This window comes from Cyprinodon tularosa, unplaced genomic scaffold (assembly GCF_016077235.1).
Source record: "Cyprinodon tularosa strain WSP-4 unplaced genomic scaffold, ASM1607723v1 ctg206, whole genome shotgun sequence".
NCBI lineage: Eukaryota > Metazoa > Chordata > Actinopteri > Cyprinodontiformes > Cyprinodontidae > Cyprinodon > Cyprinodon tularosa.
In genome coordinates, this window is record NW_024038764.1 from 1,398,570 (window position 1) to 1,419,442 (window position 20,873).

At 39.2% G+C, this 20,873-nt stretch overlaps 1 protein-coding gene across 3 annotated transcripts in view; it reads left to right on the forward strand.

The window, feature by feature from the left end:
* The window catches only part of LOC119783500 (centrosomal protein of 128 kDa-like), a 73,789-nt gene that overhangs the window by 5,029 nt on the left and 47,887 nt on the right, over nucleotides 1–20,873 (forward strand). For 2 of the 3 annotated variants that reach the window (XM_038285058.1, XM_038285059.1), the window contains exons 7-13: nucleotides 27–149; nucleotides 3,756–3,842; nucleotides 6,464–6,538; nucleotides 6,694–6,829; nucleotides 9,415–9,554; nucleotides 10,208–10,279; nucleotides 10,538–10,723. In XM_038285058.1, the coding sequence (XP_038140986.1) occupies nucleotides 27–149; nucleotides 3,756–3,842; nucleotides 6,464–6,538; nucleotides 6,694–6,829; nucleotides 9,415–9,554; nucleotides 10,208–10,279; nucleotides 10,538–10,723 (819 nt within the window). The remainder of the gene's footprint in view (nucleotides 1–26; nucleotides 150–3,755; nucleotides 3,843–6,463; nucleotides 6,539–6,693; nucleotides 6,830–9,414; nucleotides 9,555–10,207; nucleotides 10,280–10,537; nucleotides 10,724–20,873) is intronic. The other variant, XM_038285060.1, reaches the window with a different exon arrangement.

The following is a 20,873-nucleotide window of genomic DNA, read 5'->3' on the forward strand; positions in this document are numbered from 1 at the left end:
CAGGCGTCCTCATTCCTCTTCCGCAGGTGTCATCTCGCGTGGAGCGACGTCTGCAGGAGCTGGAGAGGGAGATGCAGGGCGAGCGGAGGAGCGCCGACAGAGAGCAAAGGGCAGAGCGGCGGGCGAATGGGGCCGACCACCAGCAGGAGGTGACCCTCTTCTTCTATCGACTCGTCACGCCTCCTTACAGCGGCACATTTAAAGGAATTTGAAGGAATCATGAAACCAATTCCACACAGATTCAGCATCAAGATGAATAAAGAGATTAAAAGGAAGCCAAGGAGAACAAAATGGCCCATTTTACTGAGTGTTACAGCCTTAAGCTTAGACATGTTTTAGTGGAATAAGTGATAAACCAACACAGAGTGGTGAATGAATGTCGGGAATTAAAAAAAAAAAAGCTCTCAAAATATGTTAGAAATAGAAATACTGGGCATTTATCTTCAGCTTTACTCCAGTTACTTTTAACAAAAAAAAAAATCACTCGCCCCTCAGGAGTAAAAAAAGACACCATGATGACCAAGTGATGCAGCGGATTAGGTTAAAGTTTTCCTCTCTGGTTCAATGAGACTTCAGTGGTACATAGTGGAGGCAGGATCATGCTGTGGGGATGTTATTCTGCAGTGTATTTTATTTGGAATAGTTGAATTTTGGTAAATAAACTGGTGCTAGAATAAAAGCTGTTGATTGATGGGGTGGAGGGGATGGAGAAATGTAAGTCATCATCACTGTTTGAAAAAATGGATCTGAACCAATCAGATTCAAGCAAAATACATGGCTGAGCTTCATCTATTTTGCTAAGAAGAAGGGAAAATATCAGGCTGTAGACGTGCAGAGCTGGTAGTGACCATCTCAGGGAAGCTGAAAATGTTTCCAGATTTTAGGTTTTCATTTACAAAGAAAAGTGAGTCAAAGCCAAAGAAACAACACCTGCCTTTTCCCCTCTACTTTAACTGATGCACTTTTTTGTGTTGGCGGATGAAACCGGCTGAAACACATTGAAGTTTGTGGTTGTCATGATGAAGCACTCGGAAGTCACTGTAATTCCATTCCGTTAAGATTTCCCAGACATCCTGTTTTTATCTACATTCAGCTTAAACACTTTAGGTTTCCAAATCCTTCAAGTCAGCGGTGACGGTTGAAGCTTACGGCGACGCGGTGCTCTGACAGACAAAGATGATCCTTTACTGCTACGTCTGCTGGACGGACTTTGATAGTGATATTTTTTTTTTCCCGTCTCCAGTCTCTGGCGAATCTCTCTCCTTCGCAGATGGAGAAATTCTGCTGATAAAAGAATGTCAGCAGCACTTCACTTTGCAGCAGCAGAGTGATTTTTACACATTGCCAGTATTTATATAGTTTAATGAGGCTCAATTTTCCAAGAAGGCACCAGCCTTTCGAGCGGCCGGCTCTGGGAAAGAAAATAGTGATATAATTGCGTTTCTAAATGACAGCTGAATTATTTTTGTGATCTCTCCAGAGAGATTCTTTCTCATTCTGTAAGTCACAGAAGGTTCCTCCAGCCTTGGTAATTAGTGTGTTTAGAAATAAGAACCAGTGGGTTTGTTAATTCACTACTTTTAATGCGGTATAACAAAGGAACCTGTTTTGTTTTGATATCATTAGGCCAAAGAGCATCTTTTCCTTCCGTAGTACAGTTCTTCTTCATTTCTTTAAGTCTTGTCTGAACCGGCTGCTCTTCTTGTTAGAAACCATGTATATTCGGTTACAGCGATGTTCTACGTAGCTCATTGCAATAATGTCTCTAGTTTAGAAAAGTGTTCCTTAGTGCTCCATATTTTGATAAAATTACAGACAAAATGCATTTTTCAGAGGATGAAAGGATTTATTAATGGAATGAATCTATCCAATCTAACCATGCCACAGCATTTTACACTAGATTTACTTTGGACTTTGACTAGGCCACTGCAAAATCTCATCATCATATGAAAATTTAGGTTTTTTTATGTTTCAACTTGGGCTGAAACAATTAATTGGATTAATCATAATTATTTGACTATTGAATTAATCATCAACTAATTTAGTAATCGATTAATTGTTAACTGGAGTATAGAGACTGTAAAACATGCCTTTAGCTGAAAGAACAACCCACTCAGAGCAATAATTATACCAAAATGCCAAAAATAAACATTTTTTATTTGAAATCAAGAAGAATACTCTAAACAGAAACCACCTGGTTTGAATAAAAAAAAAAAAATCTTCTTTAAGGAGACTTTTGCTCTTATTCAATTCTTAACTTTTTAATTGAAAAAATAATCAACAGATTAATCGATCACCAAAAGGATTGTTACTTGCAGTCTTAGTTTAAACTAGTTTTATGGTCTTAAGACTGAAAAATGAGAAAAGGCCAAACTAGAGGTCTGTAATAGGCTTAATGCAAAAAATAACAGAAAACCCTGAAAAACATCAGAGAAACATAATGGAAGGGGCTTTTTCACTTTCCATCAGTATGACTAAGCCCCTCAGCCTATAGTACATGTTTTAGATTGAGCAGATTATGGTGTTGGAGTGGTCTAGTCCAAGTCTAAACCAGAGCCTAGCTGAGAATTTGTAGCAGAACTTGTTAATCAACATTCCAGTGTCCTCTAATCTGACTGAGCTCTAGCTTTTTTTGCACAACCAAAAATGTGCAAAAAGCCCTGGATCTAGATGGATATACAAACTTTTTGCCTGCAACTGTAATTATGAATCACTGCATGTTACCATGGTTACTACTCTGACTGCTGTTGAGTAGATCTATTGTTGCCAAAATGTATTGCCACAAAAAAAATAAAAAACTTGGCTGTAAACGGCAGTTTTTCCCTTCAGGGTATAGAAATGCAACCGAAAGGGAAATTAGGCTTAACTAATGCATGTTAAATCAATTGTAATTATCATTATATCATGACGGTGACTCATAAGTGCTGTCATAATCTGTGCAACAAATGAGTCCCTCTTTCCTCAGCTCCTCGACTAAAATTAGGAAAACAAATGTAACATTTTGTAGCAGTTTCAGCAGAGAGACTGCTGCAATTAGGTTCACTTTTTACTGATTGCTGCTTTCCACTTAGCCACAGAAATGATTCATGCTATACGTTGTTATGATAATGTTTGCAAATTTTTAATTACTGAAGCATCTTTGCCTTGTTTTTTTGTTTTGGTCTGGGTTTATCTGTCCTCCCTGCATTCTCTAAGTTAACCACAGGGGGGCACTGTTTAGTCATATGCGTTGCAAACCAACTTTGCAAGTAGGAGTTTGCCTGAACGTGCTGTGCAGTGATAGTAGCCACCGATCCATTTGCATCCCTCTACAGAACACTGCCCTAATGGGACACCAGCAGGGCCCAAAAGTAGTGGGACATAATGCATTTGTCCAAAAATCCAGGGTAAACAAACGAGCAAGAGGAAATGAAGAGGAAAATCATCTCTTATACCACTAAAGAGCAGCAGAGGAGGGAAGAGCAGAGGGCACATTTATGCCCCACCGATGGGCCCGCTGTGATCTGAATCAAACAGATGATGAGTCACTCGGGTGGTTGTTATTACGAGCAGGCGGTAATTCATCACCACGGCTTGCTAAGACTGCTTCGGATTGAGTGGGATTTAAGCTCATGTTACACATCCACCATGATGCCTCTGTGTTGTTCCAAGAAAATTAAAGTGGGTTGAGGGGGAGAGAATCAGCAATGCAGCAGCACTTCTAGTTTTCAATTTCTGACACATTTTTCTTTGTTTTTTGTTTTATTTTGTTTCAGATTGTCGGGGGGAGCCAAGTTCGAGTCGATGAGAGAGAAGACGCCATAACAGCTAGACTCTTACGAGCAGAGAGGGAAAAGTCAAAGGTAAAAAAACACGGTTGTTTGCCCCTTGTGTCAGGATTTACTGAAATCCTTTATAAGAACACAAAATGTACCCTTACAACTTCTCCACGTTGTATCATTGTGCAGAATATGTTTGGGGATGTATATGAAAGAAAACACAAAGTAGCTCATACTTATGCAGCATAATTAGAAGGAAGTGTGTCGCTGTATTGCCCTACCTTTAATAGATGTTACTAAAATAAAATGAAATACAAGTCAGCAAAGAGAAAATCTTTGATGAAGACCAAGGAAAGACTGGGAAATAATTTAGCAGGAAACCAGGGTTTGGTTTTAAAAGTCTTAATATCTCACAAGGGAAGAACCAGAAACCTACAAAGATGCGGTCTTCGTAAACTAAATAGGAGAACATTAATCAGAGCGGGAGCCAAAAGCTCCACCGTAGCTCTGGAGGAGCTACAGAGATCCACAGAACAAATGGGGGAACGTTTATCAGTTCTTAGTTGTTCTCTCTAAAAATCTGGCCTTAACAAGAAGAATGTTATTGTTGGAAAAATGCCCTATTAGTTTGGGGATGAAGGAACTTTATGGAAGAATGTGCTTGATACGACCAAAACTACACTTTGATTAAACAAGGTGGTGGTTGATCATGCTGAGGGAACAGTTTTCCTTCAACAAGGACAGGAAAGCTGGTGAGAGGTTTTCACAGATGATTGGAGCTTAATACAGGATAATAACATCTACAGGTGCTGGTCATAAAATTAGAATATCATGAAAAAGTAGATTGATTTCGGTAATTCCATTTAAAAAGTGAAACTTGTATATTATATTCATACATTACATACAAACTCATATATTTCAGATGTTTATTTTGTTTAATTTTGATGATTACAAATGACAACAAATGAAAATCTCAAATTCATCATATCAGAAAATTAGAATATTACTGAAGACCAATAAAAACAAAGGATTTATAGAAATGTTGGCCAACTGAAAAGTATGAACATGAAAAGTATGAGCATGTACAGCACTCAGTATTTAGTTGGGCCTCCTTTGGCCTGTATTACTGCAGCAATGCGGCGTGGCATGGAGTCGATCAGTCTGTGGCACTGCTCAGGTGTTATGATAGCCCAGGTTGCTCTAATAGTGGCTTTTAGCTCTTCTGAATTGTTGGGTCTGGTGTATTGCATCTTCTTCTTCACAATACCCCATAGATTTTCTATGGGGTTAAGGTCAGGAGAGTTTGCTGGCCAATTAAGAACAGGGATACCATGGTCCTTCAACCAGGTACTGGTAGCTTTGGCACTGTGTGCAGGTGCCAAGTCCTGTTGGAAAATGAAATCTGCATCTCCAAAAAGTTGGTCAGCTGCAGGAAGCATGAAGTGCTCTAAAACTTCCTGGTATGTGGCTGCGTTGACCCTGGACCTCAGAAAACACAATGGACCAACACCAGCAGATGACATGGCACCCCAAACCATCACTGACTGTGGAAACTTTACACTGGACTTCAAGCAACGTGGATGAAGTGCCTCTCTTCTTTTCCTCCAGACTCTGGGACCTTGATTTCCAAAGGAAATGCAAAATTTACTTTCATCAGAGAACATGACTTTGGACCACTCACCAGCAGTCCAGTCCTGTTTCTCTTTAGCCCAGGCAAGACGCTTCTGACGCTGTCTGTGGTTCAAGAGTGGCTTGACACAAGGAATGCGACAGCAGAAACCCATGTCTTTCATACGTCTGTGTGTGGTGGTTCTTGAAGCACTCACTCCAGCTGCAGTCCACTCTTTGTGAATCTCCCCCACATTTTTGAAGGGGTTTTGTTTCACAATCCTCTCCAGGGTGCGGTTATCTCTCTTGCTTGTACACTTTTTTCGACCACATCTTTTCTTTAATCCTTTCATTAATGTGCTTGGACACTGAGCTCTGTGAACAGCCAGCCTCTTTAGCGATGACCTTTTGTGTCTTGCCCTCCTTGTGCAAGGTGTCGATGGTCGTCTTTTGGACAACTGTCAAGTCAGCAGTCTTCCCCATGATTGTGTAGCCTATAGAACTAGACTGAAAGACCATTTAAAGGCTTTTGCAGGTGGTTTGAGTTAATTAGCTGATTAGAGTGTGGCACCAGGGGCCATCAATTTTGAACCTTTTCACAATATTCTAATTTTCTGATATGATGAATTTGAGATTTTCATTTGTTGTCATTTGTAATCATCAAAATTAAACAAAATAAACATCTGAAATATATGAGTTTGTATGTAATGTATGAATATAATATACAAGTTTCACTTTTTAAATGGAATTACTGAAATCAATCTACTTTTTCATGATATTCTAATTTTATGACCAGCACCTGTAAAAGTTGATGCTTTATAGATATTTGAGATGAGGGAGGGGGTTGATCCTTCAGGACAGTGACTGTCCAAATCCATCCATCATTAGATCAGAGCGCGTTCATCCACTGTCTGACTGAGTTTATGCTGGATTACAGACTAGAATAATCATGTTTGTTTCAACATTGCAATTACATTTAACTTCCTGTTTGTAGGTGACATTGGATTCCTATGAATTATTTTTGTAATTATTTTTTAATGACTGAAATGACATTTCATCTTCCCAAACACCTTTTCCTCTCATGTTTTTGGCCCTAGATGGAGCAGGAGCTGGGGAGGGCCAGGAGATTACTGGAGCAGTCAGAGGAGAGCAGGGAGTCCCTCGTTCAACAGGTTTGTTTGCGCTCCCTCCACCCGATTAAGATCGCAGACGCACAGGGGGGAAACGTCACCACACGAGATGAAGCGAGCTGTGAAGAGACCTAACAGATACCCCCGCCCCCCCTCAGCGCTGAGAGACGCCTGCTTACTCTGCCGATGATCCCCAGGTGGAAGATATGCGCGGCGAGCTGCTGCAGACGAAGGCGGAGAAGATGGCGCTTCACCGGACACAAATGGAGGCTTCTCAGCTGCACGCCAGCAGCGCAGAGCGAGAGGGAGGCAGAGGTCAATTCAAGGGGTCAGGTAACCAGAGTGTCAGGGGAGGGGGAGAGAGAGAGAAGGGTTTGGATGCAGGGGTGTTATGACTGCCCTGCCTGGGATTGGAAAACAACACTGGTGTCAGGTTTTGAATTAGTTCCTATATTTGATTCATTTTCTAACAGAATCCACGTCTCTGATATTTACAGGAGGAAATCTGGAAGTGGATCATAGAGCATCATATTAGGCTGTAGTCTAACAATAGAATAGAGATAAATTATTGCACTTTAGATCAACATATGTGCCTATCTAGCCTGTACATAAGTAATGTTTAATGGAAATAACTTTATGCTGCAACTTTCTTTAGAATTGAATCTGTTTCATTTAAATCCTGTATTTAAATTTAATTGGCTTGCTTGTTACTGAAAAAAAGTTTTTCTGTCTAATAGTTTGCAAAGTAACTGTGCTGCCGTCAGTCCAGAGTGGCAGAAGGTTGTCTGCATCTGAAGGCACAATGAACCCTTTAAACAGAAGCCTTTTGACCAGAAAGGCAACAAAAAGTCATTTTTTTTAAAGAATAGAGTGCAAGGACATTCCTCTGGTTGGTATGAGAATGAAAAACTTTTTTTTCTTTCTGAGGGGCAATCAGGTGATGATCTGCACCTTTTCCAGCACTCTGTCACAAAGCTAAATTAGTAATACTCCTTAAAAAAGGGGAATAACTATGTTGGGGAACTGAAACCAATTTGGGGGTGTGGTCATTTTTTTTTTTTTTAAACAGGTTTGATCAGCTCCAAACTTAGAAGAAGCTATAAAACACAATAGTTCAGAAAGGACAAAAAAAAAAAAAAAAAGTCCGGGGGGGTAAGTTAGAGTTAAACGGGAACATGTTAGAACTCGCACTGAACTGTTTTGGATAAAAAAAAAAAAACAAAACTCAAAGGCTACGCTCACACCGCAGCCTGAAGTCACCCAAATCCGATTTTTCGGCCCATATGCGACCTGGATCTGATCTTTTCATGGCTGTCTGAACAACACAGATCCGATTTTTGTATCTGATCTTTTCAAATGCGACCTGTGTGTGAACGGCCAGTTCGGATTCATCCGACCTGAACGTCATTAATACTCGACAAAGGTCAGTTTTATGCGTCTTGCTACGCAGAAGCGGCAAGAAAAACAACAACCTTGGTGGACGATGATGCGGAGAGCAGTATTTATGTTTAACCATATTGAAAAGATTGTGTTTTTATGGTCAGAAAAGACCGCTAGATGTGCGCCGGCACTACCATCCATGTTTACTTCCGGGAAAAAAGAGCACGCTGGCCTTTGACGTCATTGCGTCCTCTACTGCGCATGCGGGACACTTGCGTTGTATGACTGCAGTTCACACAGGAGATCACATACAAGTCGCATATATTTGGAAATATGAACGGCAACATAAAGAAATTGGATTTCGCAAAAAAATTGGAATTGAGCATCAAGGCCTGCAGTGTGAATGTAGCCAAAATGGAGATTATTTTAAACCAATATTACGATCGCTGCTTTATTTTGACCACAAGCATGTAGGATTTTAGTTTTTCATGCTTTCTTGTCCAGAGTATATTGCTGCAGGACTTTACTGTAACCTTTACCTGGAAAAGCTCACTTCTACAAACCCGCTTTAACGATAGTGGCGCCACCTAAAGGCCTGGAAGGAGAAATGTAGCATCTTAGTCTTGTTAAATGTATTGTGACCCAAACTGGGTACATCTAAATTTGATTAAATTGCAGTTATATTGCAAGTACAATCAATTGCTCAGCTCTAGTTAGAACCAGTTATGTAACTACTGGAACGACAGTGTTGCAAGAATGTCTTTTTTAAAACACTTTAGGGCTGAAACAATTAATTAGATTAATCTTAATTAATTGATTATTGAAACAATCGTCAGTTTATTTAGTGATCGAATAACCATTAGCTTTATTATTGAGATTCTAATGCTTTTAGCTATCAGAGCAGTAATTATATCAAAACTGTAAAAAATATATATAACCATTTTGCATTTAGGATAAACTTCAACGAACCATTTGCTATCCAATTATTGATCGATTAATCAAAACGAATGTAGACAGATTAATTGATTTGCTAAATAACCGTTAGTTGCAGCCCTAAAACTCTTCCAGCAGCGAGTTTTTAACATTTTAAATATAAAAATCTCATTTGAAATCTCATCATTATCCTAACACATAATAAAGAGGATCATTAAAACATCTCTCTGTTCTGGCTGGAATATGTTGAATGATGGGTAATTCAGCTGGAAGCCTAAACTCCCACACTGTGAGCGGTCAGGTTTAGGCTGGAGAGTCTGAGCCGTCCCACACTGATAAGCCGTGCATTAACCCAGGCTGATGGATCTTCAGTCGGGATTCGGCTCCAGAAAGGGCTAGTGTTAATTACTGACTAGGAGTATCAATGTCTTGATTTTCATTATAAAAACCTTAAAACGTTTAGATGGTTTTCAGCGTACCACAGGAAATGTATCAAAGCCAAACACAGATTATGTTTATGTCCCTGTTAAAGCTGAATCTTCTGCTTTTCTGCTCAGTTTCCTCTGCCATGAATGGTATCAGTATTTGAGTCTGTGTCTGTACAGATAACTCCAAGTTGGAAAAAGAGGTGGCGGAGCTGCAGGCTCAGCTTAACCAGGCTGCAGCCCGCGGCGAGGTGGAGGAGCTGAAGAGGCTTCTGGATCGGAAAGAGAGAGAGAATCTACGACTGAACTCACAGGTTAAGGTGTGTTTCAGGAAATATGTCACCCTTATATATGTTGATGTATTTGGACTTAAGTAAATGAAAAAAAAATCAGCAGAAACCAAAGAGGCTCTGACACATTAGTGTCGGTGTTCCTGATTGGTTCGAGTATCAGTCATAGGACTGTGCCAAAATATGGCTGCATTTTAAGCATTTGGCACCATCGACTGATCTCACTGCCTCCCACACCTGCCCCGAAACAGAATAGGTGTTTAGAGATACGCTGGGTGTTTGCATGCATCACCTGGGGGCTTCTCTTATGGTTTTTATACTTGGAGCAAATAGATGAAAGAAATGTTTGTTTTTTGACTTAAACGAAGCATAATGAGGGTAATGAGCCAGATGGATTTAAATGCTTTTTCTTATATCCAAGACTAATCGGTCTGTGACTAATTACCTTTAACTAACAGAGGGAAAGCATCAAAATGACATCCAGGTTGCTTCTCGCTTCGTCTTCATACCTAAACCTGAGTGGTTTAGATTTTCTTTGGACCACCTCTCACCTCTTAAATGTAAAGAATTCAAATGTTAGGATTAGCGACTTATTGTCCCTATTGCCGTTCCACCCTCCTGCCATTTCTTTTTATCTCGTCTCCAAGTGTTTTATGTCTTTCCACCTATTTTCGTTCCACCAGGAATTATCGTCTGACCTGGAAGGACGGGAACAGCAGCAGCTACGAATTCTGGAGCAGCTCAAAGACATACAGGTATTTTAAAAGAAGCACTTTCATCAAATAAAACGCTTTCTCTCCTTATTCAAATCAAAAACGTGCCACGATTGGCACCTTTCCTCTGAGCCAAAGTATTAAGAGTTCAACATGCAGCAGCCTTGGAGGTAATGAAACCGCCATAAATCACGTTGCTCTATTCTTTAAGGGTGCCTCGTGGTTCAAAGACAAAAACATGGTCTGTTAATATAAAGAACGAACATGGACTCTGTTGATAAATTGAATCACTTTTTTCAGATCCGCGGGCAGACAGAGAGGAGGGAGATGGAGGCCTTGCTGCTGGAGAGCACAAGGAGTAGAAATGAACTGAAGAGCAGGGCTCAAGAAGCTGTTCGCCAGTGGAGGGCAAAGTGCAGGAGGCTGCAGCAGGAGCTGGAGGATGCTCGTGCTCAAGGTCGGCTTCAAGAGGACAAGGCCCAGAAGGTTGGTCCAAACATCCGTCATGCTGTGTTTTACAGCCCATAAAATTGTCAGTTTTCAACATAGAGAAAAAAATGTTAGTTCTTATTGTTTTATAATAACAAAATTGACTTTAGCCAGTCTATTTTTTTAAATAAAAGCCTCTTATCTTTTAACTACCTGGATTGCCAGTTTTTTTTTTTTTTTTTTATAAAAGTTATCTGAAAAATAAACCTGTAGGAAAAGGTTTTATGGCTTGATGGGAAAACTATTATATACTGCACATAACCCACAGGTGAACACGGTGGTGGCAGTGTCATGCTCTTGTGTTACTCTTCTACAGAAGAAAATGAGCTGTGCATTCAAATGAACCAAAGGTTGGCTTAAGGAAAGAAAAAGAAAAGAAAAAAAATAATTCAGCAGACCTAAATTCTAGAGCCAAATTAGAAAAAAAATATGTTGAGACTTCTTTAAAGCTACAGTATGTAATAATTACAGGGATTTATTTACAGAAATTACATATAAGCATGTTATTCATTATCATCTACAAACTGAAAGTGTAAGGAACTCTTAAGAAAGGAGTTTTGGTGACATGGCAGCCTGTCTGCTTTTATTTTGGCATTTCTGTTTTTGTTGTTACATGCTTTTATTTTGTGCTCCCGGGCCGAAAAAAACAAAAAACAAAACGGTAGACTTTGCACAAAGCAGATAGGCTGGTCTGTGCAAAGGATGCAAAGGATACAAAAAGTATTTCACAACTTTAAAGATTTACCCATACACTTATTAAGCACCTGGCTAAAAGTGGGAAAAGGGTATGTTACAAAAATATGTTTCATGTGGAGTTATGTGTGTTTTGCTGACTTAAATGATTATTTATTTTCTATGTTAACATTAAAGCGGCCCTTATTTCAGACTTAAGCATCTAATGAATTATTTAATGGATAAAACTTTATTTGTAAGAGCTGATTTTGCTCTTACAGTTTTTGACGAGGGATTGTTGTGCAGAAACAAACGGCTCTAGGAGAATAAATGTTATTTTTTGGACATCATTACGCTTCACCGTTGTTTGGTTGGGTTCGCTACAGAAACTCAATCTTTTTGTTTGCATTGCCTTTAAAATTGCTATTTACAATTACACTGAAGCAGGTTTTGCATTTATGGAAGCAGACATCTTTGATCTACGGCAACACAGAGCTGACAAACTATTGAGTGTAGAGATTGCCAGTAGGCTCGAATGTAACTCTAGCAAGTTAGTGCTATATGAGGAGAGAGCACAGACCTTCGCCAAGTAGCTCATTTCTCCCAACTTTTTGTGATTCTCACCTTAAAGCAGTTCTACAGAACTTTCAGATTTGGTTGATATTGACTCCCCCCAGTGGACAAAAGCTGTATTGTTTTGCCTGAAGGAAGATAGCATTTCTCATGAGGAAAAGCACATAGCGTGGTAAAATCCTAGTTTCCCTGTCGCCTGCAGTTGGATTCAACCATATACCAGTGTCTGTCTGAAAGATGAGAAGTGATCGTAATGAATCTAATTGTGGCGAAACAATGTCATATAACAATGTTAAAAATATTCATTCAACTTTGGTTTTGTCCTATGTTCCTGCACCACTGCCGTCTGCACATTTGTAGTCATTTTGTGTACCGACCCCCTGAAGCCATGACTGTGGGGTCATTCAATTAGCTGTAAATTGACAAATAATCACAAAAGTTATGAAAATATTTGAAGGTTGAAAAGTTGCTTAGTGTTGGTTTAACTTCAAGCATGTATTCACAGAATCTTTCAATAAACATTCTCAGATCTAGACGATGATCCGGATTATCAAGATTTAATTATTTCTTACCAGTCACAATACGTACCTACTCTCAAAATGTCAGCAAGATCCGTCCATGCATTTTTTTTTTGTTATTTTAAAAACAGGAAAAACAAACAGACAAACCAATGGCGATGAAATCATAACCTCCTTGGTCGAGGTTGTTATCTATGTAAAAAAACAACCTCGTTATCCCCTGACAAGATAGGTGATGCATTTTGTACCATAATGGCGTCCGTTATGTAGTCGAAGGGGAGAAGCGGTGAGGGGAGCAGTTCATGTCGCACCAGTCTGACCATTAGATGTCGCTGAAAATAACACACTGTAGCTTTAACTGTCTTTCTGAGAGATCTACAACAAGAATGTCCATTTATTCCCCCTTTCTTCCGGTTCCAATTGGCCTAGCTCTAATCCACACAACCAAATCCCAAAGGTTTCCATTACTGCTTTTTTCACGCCTGATCCTTCGTACTTTGAGCAGAGCTGGAAAAAACCCCACTACGGGTTCTGAAGAAACAGTTATAGAAATGGCGGCGTAGAATAGAGCCAGGCCAAGTGGAGCTGGTAGAAAAGGTATGTATATATTTATATATATAAAACACAAAATCATGAATACTCAGTGTGTCTACTAGGTAAAAGGGCAGTGGGTTCTGTTCTTTGCTGACTTCCCTTTATGTTGGCCTTGAACTATTCAAGGCTGGAGATCTAATTTGATTTCAAACAAACCTTTTTAAGGCCCTGATTAAGACATGCGGGCTCCCATTGAGACTAAATAAACTGGGCTGTTTTACTGTGGGCTGAAATGCGACAGAAGCAGCTGGATGAGTCTTAAAGTGTGTAATGCTGCCCAGTCAGATCAGCCAAAGGCAGCAGATTGGGACAGTGTCCCTCAGCACAGCCAATGCACAGTAGAATACCATCCAATTACTAAGTCTATCTCTCAGCCAGATTGTCTGAGCTGTATGGTTTTAATTGAAAAGAAAAAAAAAAAGGATAGAAGATTCCTTTACTGCAGCATCACTGAATGCTGTCCAGCCGACTGGGTCGGGTGTGAAGAGCTGAAGCACATAAGAGCTGGGAAAAGTGCTGACTTTCATCCAAGTAGACCCACTGAGCGTGCTCACCAGGCCCCACCCGGCAGCTCACTGTTCACAAGAGGTGGTAACTAAGCTGTTTTGGAGAAGTAAACACAATTAAAGTTATTACTTATTATTAAATTATTAAAATTAGCAGTGTTAACAGTTTAAGGCTGACTGAGTCCTCCTACATGACACACTGAAATACACTAAATGATTTAAGTAGTACTGCAAACAGCACACATGCAGTAGTTTTTTTCAATCACGTTTTTTACCCATATGATTGAAGACATGAAATCAAGAGGAGAAAAAAATGCTATAATATCAGTGTTTAGGTTTTGCCAACTTTAATCAGTGTTTATTGTAATCAAAATAAACCACAATTATCACAGTTTCTTTCCGTCCAACAATCATAACATTAAATCTGCCTGTCGCTACTTCACAAAGAGATAATGACTTTAATCAGAGAGTAGAGGAGCGAGTGACTGAGGCTGGAGTTTCAGCGTTTTAAGATTGCAATGACAATTAAACCCTAAAACAATCTACTCTGTTCGCCTCCAGATATTGTTTGTGTTTACTATGCAGACAGAAACACAATCTTGATTAACTGATACATTTAAACAAGTGCTGTCAGTAGCGGAGGAATGAAAGCCGAACCAGTGATGATGTGAGTCTGTTGGCTGTAGCTGAGCCAATGACTTTCTTTTTTGCATCATCGTAGCGAGAAAGTATGGCTCATACGTGACTACTATATCATCGATGTTCTGAAAAGAAATGAGGTCAGTGAAGCTTTTGTCCTTTTTAGATTTTAAAGTGACGCCTTTAGGCAGTGAGAAGGAAAAATTATTCTCTACTAGATTTTCACTGGTTCTGAAACTCAGATATGGAAGAAAGTGGACAGTTGAGACATTTAGAGTTTTATTTCATGTGTAGAATTTATTTTAGTTTATTTTTGTAACCAGGGCTAAATCTGACCTTGTGGAACACCACTAAACTGGTCTTTTTGGAAAGCTAAAGGATTTTCCCTAATTTTTTAAAAGACGTGTCCTCTCCACTTAAAAAAAACATGCAAAAAAATGTATCTGCTCCAGAGACGGAACGCCTGTTAAAAATGGGCGAGACTGTGCACAAGCCCATTTCACTTCCTGCACGCTCCGTTTAAAAGTTGCTGTTTGCATCACTCATACAAGCTTACCGGTACTTTCCAAAAGATTTGCAATTTTCCCACTATGTCATACTCACCACCGGTAAGTGAAAATGTATTTATGACAAGCAAACATGTCAAAAAAACATGTGTAAAGCTAATCGTAATACAGATATAGTGAATGCAAATATTTGTGTGTCTCTGTAGCTACAAGAAGATTTTTCTTTTTTTTTGCCTGTGAATTTAGAGCTTTCTAGAGGAAAATCTTGTAGGATCTGATATGGACTACGAGCCCATGTCCTGTTCATAGCTGAAACCATTGCTCACCACACATATACGCCTGAAAATGCGCATGCACAGAAAAAGATGAGCATGTAGGACTGCCTTACATAAACATTTCACCAAAAAGATTGACAATTAGGAGGACCACTTACAGTACTTTGATGACCCAGCAAAAGAACATCCTCCACTATACCTTTAAGCATATAAAAAATTTTCTGCGTTTACTTTTTTATTTTACCACCTCTGGTTGATCTGCTTCCAAATTGTGCAGGAATGAGTTCTTTTTAGGGAAATGGGAGCTTTGGATTTTAACCTGAATTAATGATTTGCATAGAGGCGATTCAGGTGTAATGCGTTAGTCTTTGAGTAAGAATATTTAATGTGTTCAAGTGTTCCTTGACTGGACCAGGGAGAAAGAGAATTGATGTGGAGTCCCACATATGGCTCCCTCTTTTAGGCTGTTGCTGGTTTGACATGTTTCTATTAGCAGAACCTTTCTTTAGCAGCTGAGGTTTTACAGCAGTATCTGTTTACTGCAGCTGCCAACCTCCAGCCTGTATTGAGGTGCAGAGGTGAGGACCAACCTGGTAGTAGAGTCTGTAACGCAATTTAAGAAACTTGGCATTCATTTATGTTTCATGGTACCAGATTTTACCTGCCTGATTTTTCTAATTATACCTTCATCTAACATGGAAGCACAACAGGTAGCTGAAAAAATCCGCTGAGTTTGATTTTGCTGTCACATGGAAGAAAGTGGGCTGTCTGTAGGTGAAAGCGAATCAAAGGCAGGCTGTACCTGTGGAAGTGTTTTCTCTCAGGAAACCATCGCTATTCCATTTCTATATATCCCAGTGATGAAGCAGCTGTCCTATGTAAAGCACAGGGGAAGATGCAGGCTGTGTATTTCCTGCCTTTACCTGTAGAGCATCAAGAATTTTTTTTTTGTAGGAACTTTATAAACCGTAAAGCCACTACATTAGCAGCCAAAGCTTTTAGAAGTAAAGTATACTTCCTACTACTGCAAAGACGATTGGGAAGAAAAAAAAAACCTCTGTGGCTAAAATATCGAGACTAAGACCCCCGCTAATGTGGCCCAAATCTGATCCTTTCATTCCACATTTTAGCCACTTCTTTATATTTGTTGGAGTTCTTTTATTTGGTGTGTTTGTCCTGAGAAGACAACGAAGTTGGATTTGAATCGAGTGACGTCACTTTAGTTTTTAGGCATTTATCACAACTTTGCATTAGTGATATGGCAACAGCTCTCACTATGGACAAAGGCTTTAACAGCACTGCTTAATGGAGGGTATAGTGGGGAAAAAGTATTCAACTATTCACCCTAGTTACATAAACGGAGATCAATGGATTTCACTCAATCGGCACTTTATTTTCTTATCTTCGCAAAGAGAGAACAGTTCATCCTACAGTCCTTACGGCACAGTATTCAGGCGTGTTCTGACTAGACACAGTTTCTTCCTTACTTATGTTGATGAAAAAAACTGTGAAGGTTGTGTCACATTCAAAACAAATTACACACACTTTAACAAACCTTGACAAACAATTTGGCTTGTCATCTGATTAAGTATGTTTTGTCTAAAACCACCCCTCACTCAGACATTTTCTCAGCCTTGCAGGTGAAACAAATGGAGTAAAAACATTTTCACTGGATAAATAGCATAACTAAATATTTGAGGCCAGAGAAATCTAAATTTTCTGACCACAAGGGATATCAAAATGTTTGACCTTATTGATATATGGAGCCTCATCTCTAGTTAAGCCATATTGAGAGACTCGTATGGAAACAGTTTGGATGAGGGTTGTAGCACACAGCTAGTCATCCTCAACATCCTCCCTGCATCCTCCCATCTAAACCACTTTATGGAGAGTCATGTCTCGGTTGAAGTTGATCCATATTGTGAGATGTTTACCACTCTCACTGAACGGAGAGTAGATAGAAATAGAAAAATTAGACTTAGAGACTTAGATTTTATTTGTCATTTTGTTTAAACAAGTGTAAAACAAAAAGAAATTTTGTTTGGAACAGCTCTCTGGACAATTTCATCTGTTTTTTAAAGTGCATCCTTGAAAAATAGTAAAAAAAAAATATATATAATAAAATACAATACAATAACCCATTTTACAAAACATTCAGCAGTTAGTGGGGAAGAAACAAATAACAATAGAAAATAAAATAACAAAAATAACCTGAAATAACAGTATGTATTGTTTATCTACTGGTTTAGATTGACGAGGTACCTCATGTTAATCCCAAACAAATTCTTTCCAGTTTGTTGTTGAAAATTCACAAAATAATGTAAAGTTTAGGAGTGTGGATACTTTTTTAGGGCAGAGTGATGCTTTAGTCAGTTGAGTGACTCTTCAGAAACAGACCAGTCATAAATTCAGCTCAGTGTGAATCTTTATTCCTCGTACATCCCTCTGTTTCTCCACTGGTCCTGCACTGCTGGCGCTCCTTTGTGTGGCTGAAGTGCTCACTTTAGCACAGCATCCCATCTCTTCTATAAAACATGATGTTTTTTTTTTCTTTCCTGACTCTGATCCTTCCATCTGTCTCAGTGAAACTAACGTAGACATGTGTAAAGAAGACATGAGGTGCTTTCAACACCCACATCTTCCAAAGCATGCTAATCGGCATAACAAGACGGCAGTCTTTCCATTTTTACAGTTCTCGTTGTGATAACACTGTATTTCCTAATAGATAAAAAGAATAACAAAACGTACCTGAGATCATTGTACATCTCTCAGAACCAAGGCTAAAAAGGGAATGCATTAAGATAAGCTAAAGAGAAAGAAACGGTAAAGGTGATAAATCACAAGTAAAGTAGGCCTTGTTTTCTTTTTGCTGCATAGTTTGTTAAAGATAAGAACCCTGAAACCAACTTTTATATTTTCTTTTTTTTTTTTTTTGGTTCGCCATGGTTCCCTTTATCTTTAAATTCCTAATAAATTGCCAAGCAGCAGACATCCAATACACAAAACCTGGCACATGCTCACATCCAGCCACGGAGGTCATGCGCTTGTGTCAGTTTTCTAGGTTGCGCTGCTCATACATGTTCTCCTGAGTGGCAACACATTCAACACAGCTCCTATTGTTGGTTGTTAAATCTGGAGTATAACAAGAGAAGTCCATTAAACATTCAGGACTCGTAGTCTCTAGAGATTCTTGTGACCTACTACAGAGTAGTCAGAGATGCACGTCTGACTGAAATAAGGTTTCCTAAAGTTAACTTAAACTTATTAGCATCAATCTAACATTGGTTTTTGGCTTTTAATGAATTCTTTACATTTTCATTCTGTTTCCAGGGTGAAGGGATTTAAAAACAGCTTCGATAAATGATAAAAAAAAAAAAATCCATAACACAAGTGTAAAACCATATAGTTTATTATTATTATGCAGTATTTGTCTTTAGTGAAGCATAAACCCCTCTTGGATTTTCACCTATTTTGTTATGTTCCAGCCTAAAATAATTTTTTTTTTTTTTTTTTTACATTTTATCTTATGAGATCAAGAAACACATTGAAGTAAAACGAAAAAATAATGCATACAGCATGAAAACCCCCTAAAGAAAAAGAAAACTGGCACTAACATATGCATCCACCTTCTTTGCTACGAAGCCCCTGAAAAGTTCTAGTGAGAATTTACCTTTTCAAAGTCAGATAATTAGTGAAATTAAGTCCCCCTGTGTGCAAAAGTGTGACATGATTATGTCAGTATAAACACACCTGTTCTGAAAGGCTCACTAGGCAAAGAGGCAGCGCACCATGAAGAGCAAGAAGCTCTACAGACTAGTCAGGTTGGGGTTATATAAGGAAAATCCACTACCTGTGTCGTTTTACCATCATCTTTAAATGGAAAATTACACCTGAATGTCTATAACAAACGTACCAAAAGAAGGCAGCCTACAAAAATTCATAGACCTGAGAAGGAGGGAGAGAATTAATCAGAGAAGAAGCACAGAAGTGCAGAGTTCAAGATCAGAGACTGGAGTATCTTTCCACTGGAATCAAATAAACACACTGTAGGGGCTATAGCTGGGCTATATGAAAAAGTGTCTAGACAGCACGTTTTGAGTTGGCCTAAAGGTATGTATGTTGGCAGGTGTATGAAGGAATGTGCTCTGGTCAGATGAGAATAAGATTTAAGTGTTCAGCCACCAAAGAAAACACTGTCTGACTAAAAACTAGCAGCACCTCTCACCTCAAGAACACCATTTGCACAGTAAAACGTGGCGGTGGTAGCCCCATGCTATGGGTATGACTGGGCCTGGGTTCACCTTCAAAAGTTCCACTTTTGGCAGCATAATTAGTTTTGATATAATCTGGTCTCAACTACATCTCCTTCAGCTTCTGCCACATTTCTGACTGACTGAATTGTAGTTTTTATACACCTCTTCGGCTTGCAAGTGATTAACCTGAACTTTGGTCATTGTCAAAATGCATCATCTGAAGGCCAATTCCATAAGAACTTAGTGAGAAAGCGTTGGTCCTGAAAATGCTTCAGTCAACTGAAATTTCAACTTATATGGGCGTGCCTCGATGGCGCATTGGTTGGCGCGCACGACTCATGTGCGGAGGCCTTGATCGTCGACGCGGCTGACCTTGGGTTTGGGTCCGACCACGTCCCCCCCCCCAAAAAAAAATTCAACTTAAAAAATCTCAAATGAAGGCAAAAACAGAAAAAAGTCTTCATGAAAATCTTACTTTTTTACGAGCTAAAACTGATCGTCTAATGGCTCGCCGTCTTGTAGACCATCCTTCGTTACAGTCACATGCCCTTCTTGATATTTGACCTTGGCAAAACCACAATATTTAAATAATAGCTTCTACACATAATCCTTTACTGTGTCTGATTGAAGTATAGACGTTCCATCGACTGTTCCAACTGTTGGACTGCATTATTGTATTTCACAAAAGTACCGCCGTTCAAGTTCCCTTAACAGTAGACTTACACCAAACGCCTCCTTAAAAAGCTGCACTGTGCATCTTAAAAAGAACAGGAAATGTTTTGTTTATGTATCAAATCTTTGTTAATGTCATAAGGCGAATAATCTGTTACAAGGCTTCCTTGCTTTCTGCTCCTTGTTCTGCAGTATTACTTCGCTTGGTCAGAGAAAGTCTTTCCCATGAAGCTCAAAGGTCATTATCTCATGTATTCGGATATTTTGTTGCTCTTTTTCTATAAGTAAGATTGTCCTTTCAAAATTTTATCTTGATAATATTCTACTCTAAGTTGCATACGTTTTTTTTTTCATAATATTCTGTATATTAGCAATAAAGACTCGTTTACCTGGGCAGCAATGCTTTCATTTATTACAGTAGCTTTAAAGCCGAATGTTGGATTATAGACCCAAAGGTACTTCATTACAGCAGTACAGTTGCTAGGTTTGTTCCAGTGGTTGGATGTAGTGGAATAATTAATAGCTGACAGTATTCATTAGCTTAAAAAGTCACCTCACACTGTTTTCCAGTCCATTTGTACTGAGGGAGTCACCTCCAAACTCCCAGTAAGCACCGTCACGCTTCTTATACCAGAAAAGCAGACAGACAGAATCCCACCTGGCATACTGTACGTGACGCGAATTAATTACAAAATCATTTCTGCCCTCTTAATGAATTAGGGGAGAGAATCAAGTGCTCAATTAAATGATTAGGTTCTGAGCTGCTGCAAAGTCTTTGCAAATTCCAGTCAAAGCCACAGCATTAGAAGCAATCTGCCTTGAACAGACCTGACCATTGTCCCTTTATCAGAAAGCTGAGTGTTAGCATTTTCCTATCAGCCAAGAGCTGGAACGGCATATGTTTCCCTTCTTCCTATTCGCTGTCACCCTTTTTCTTCC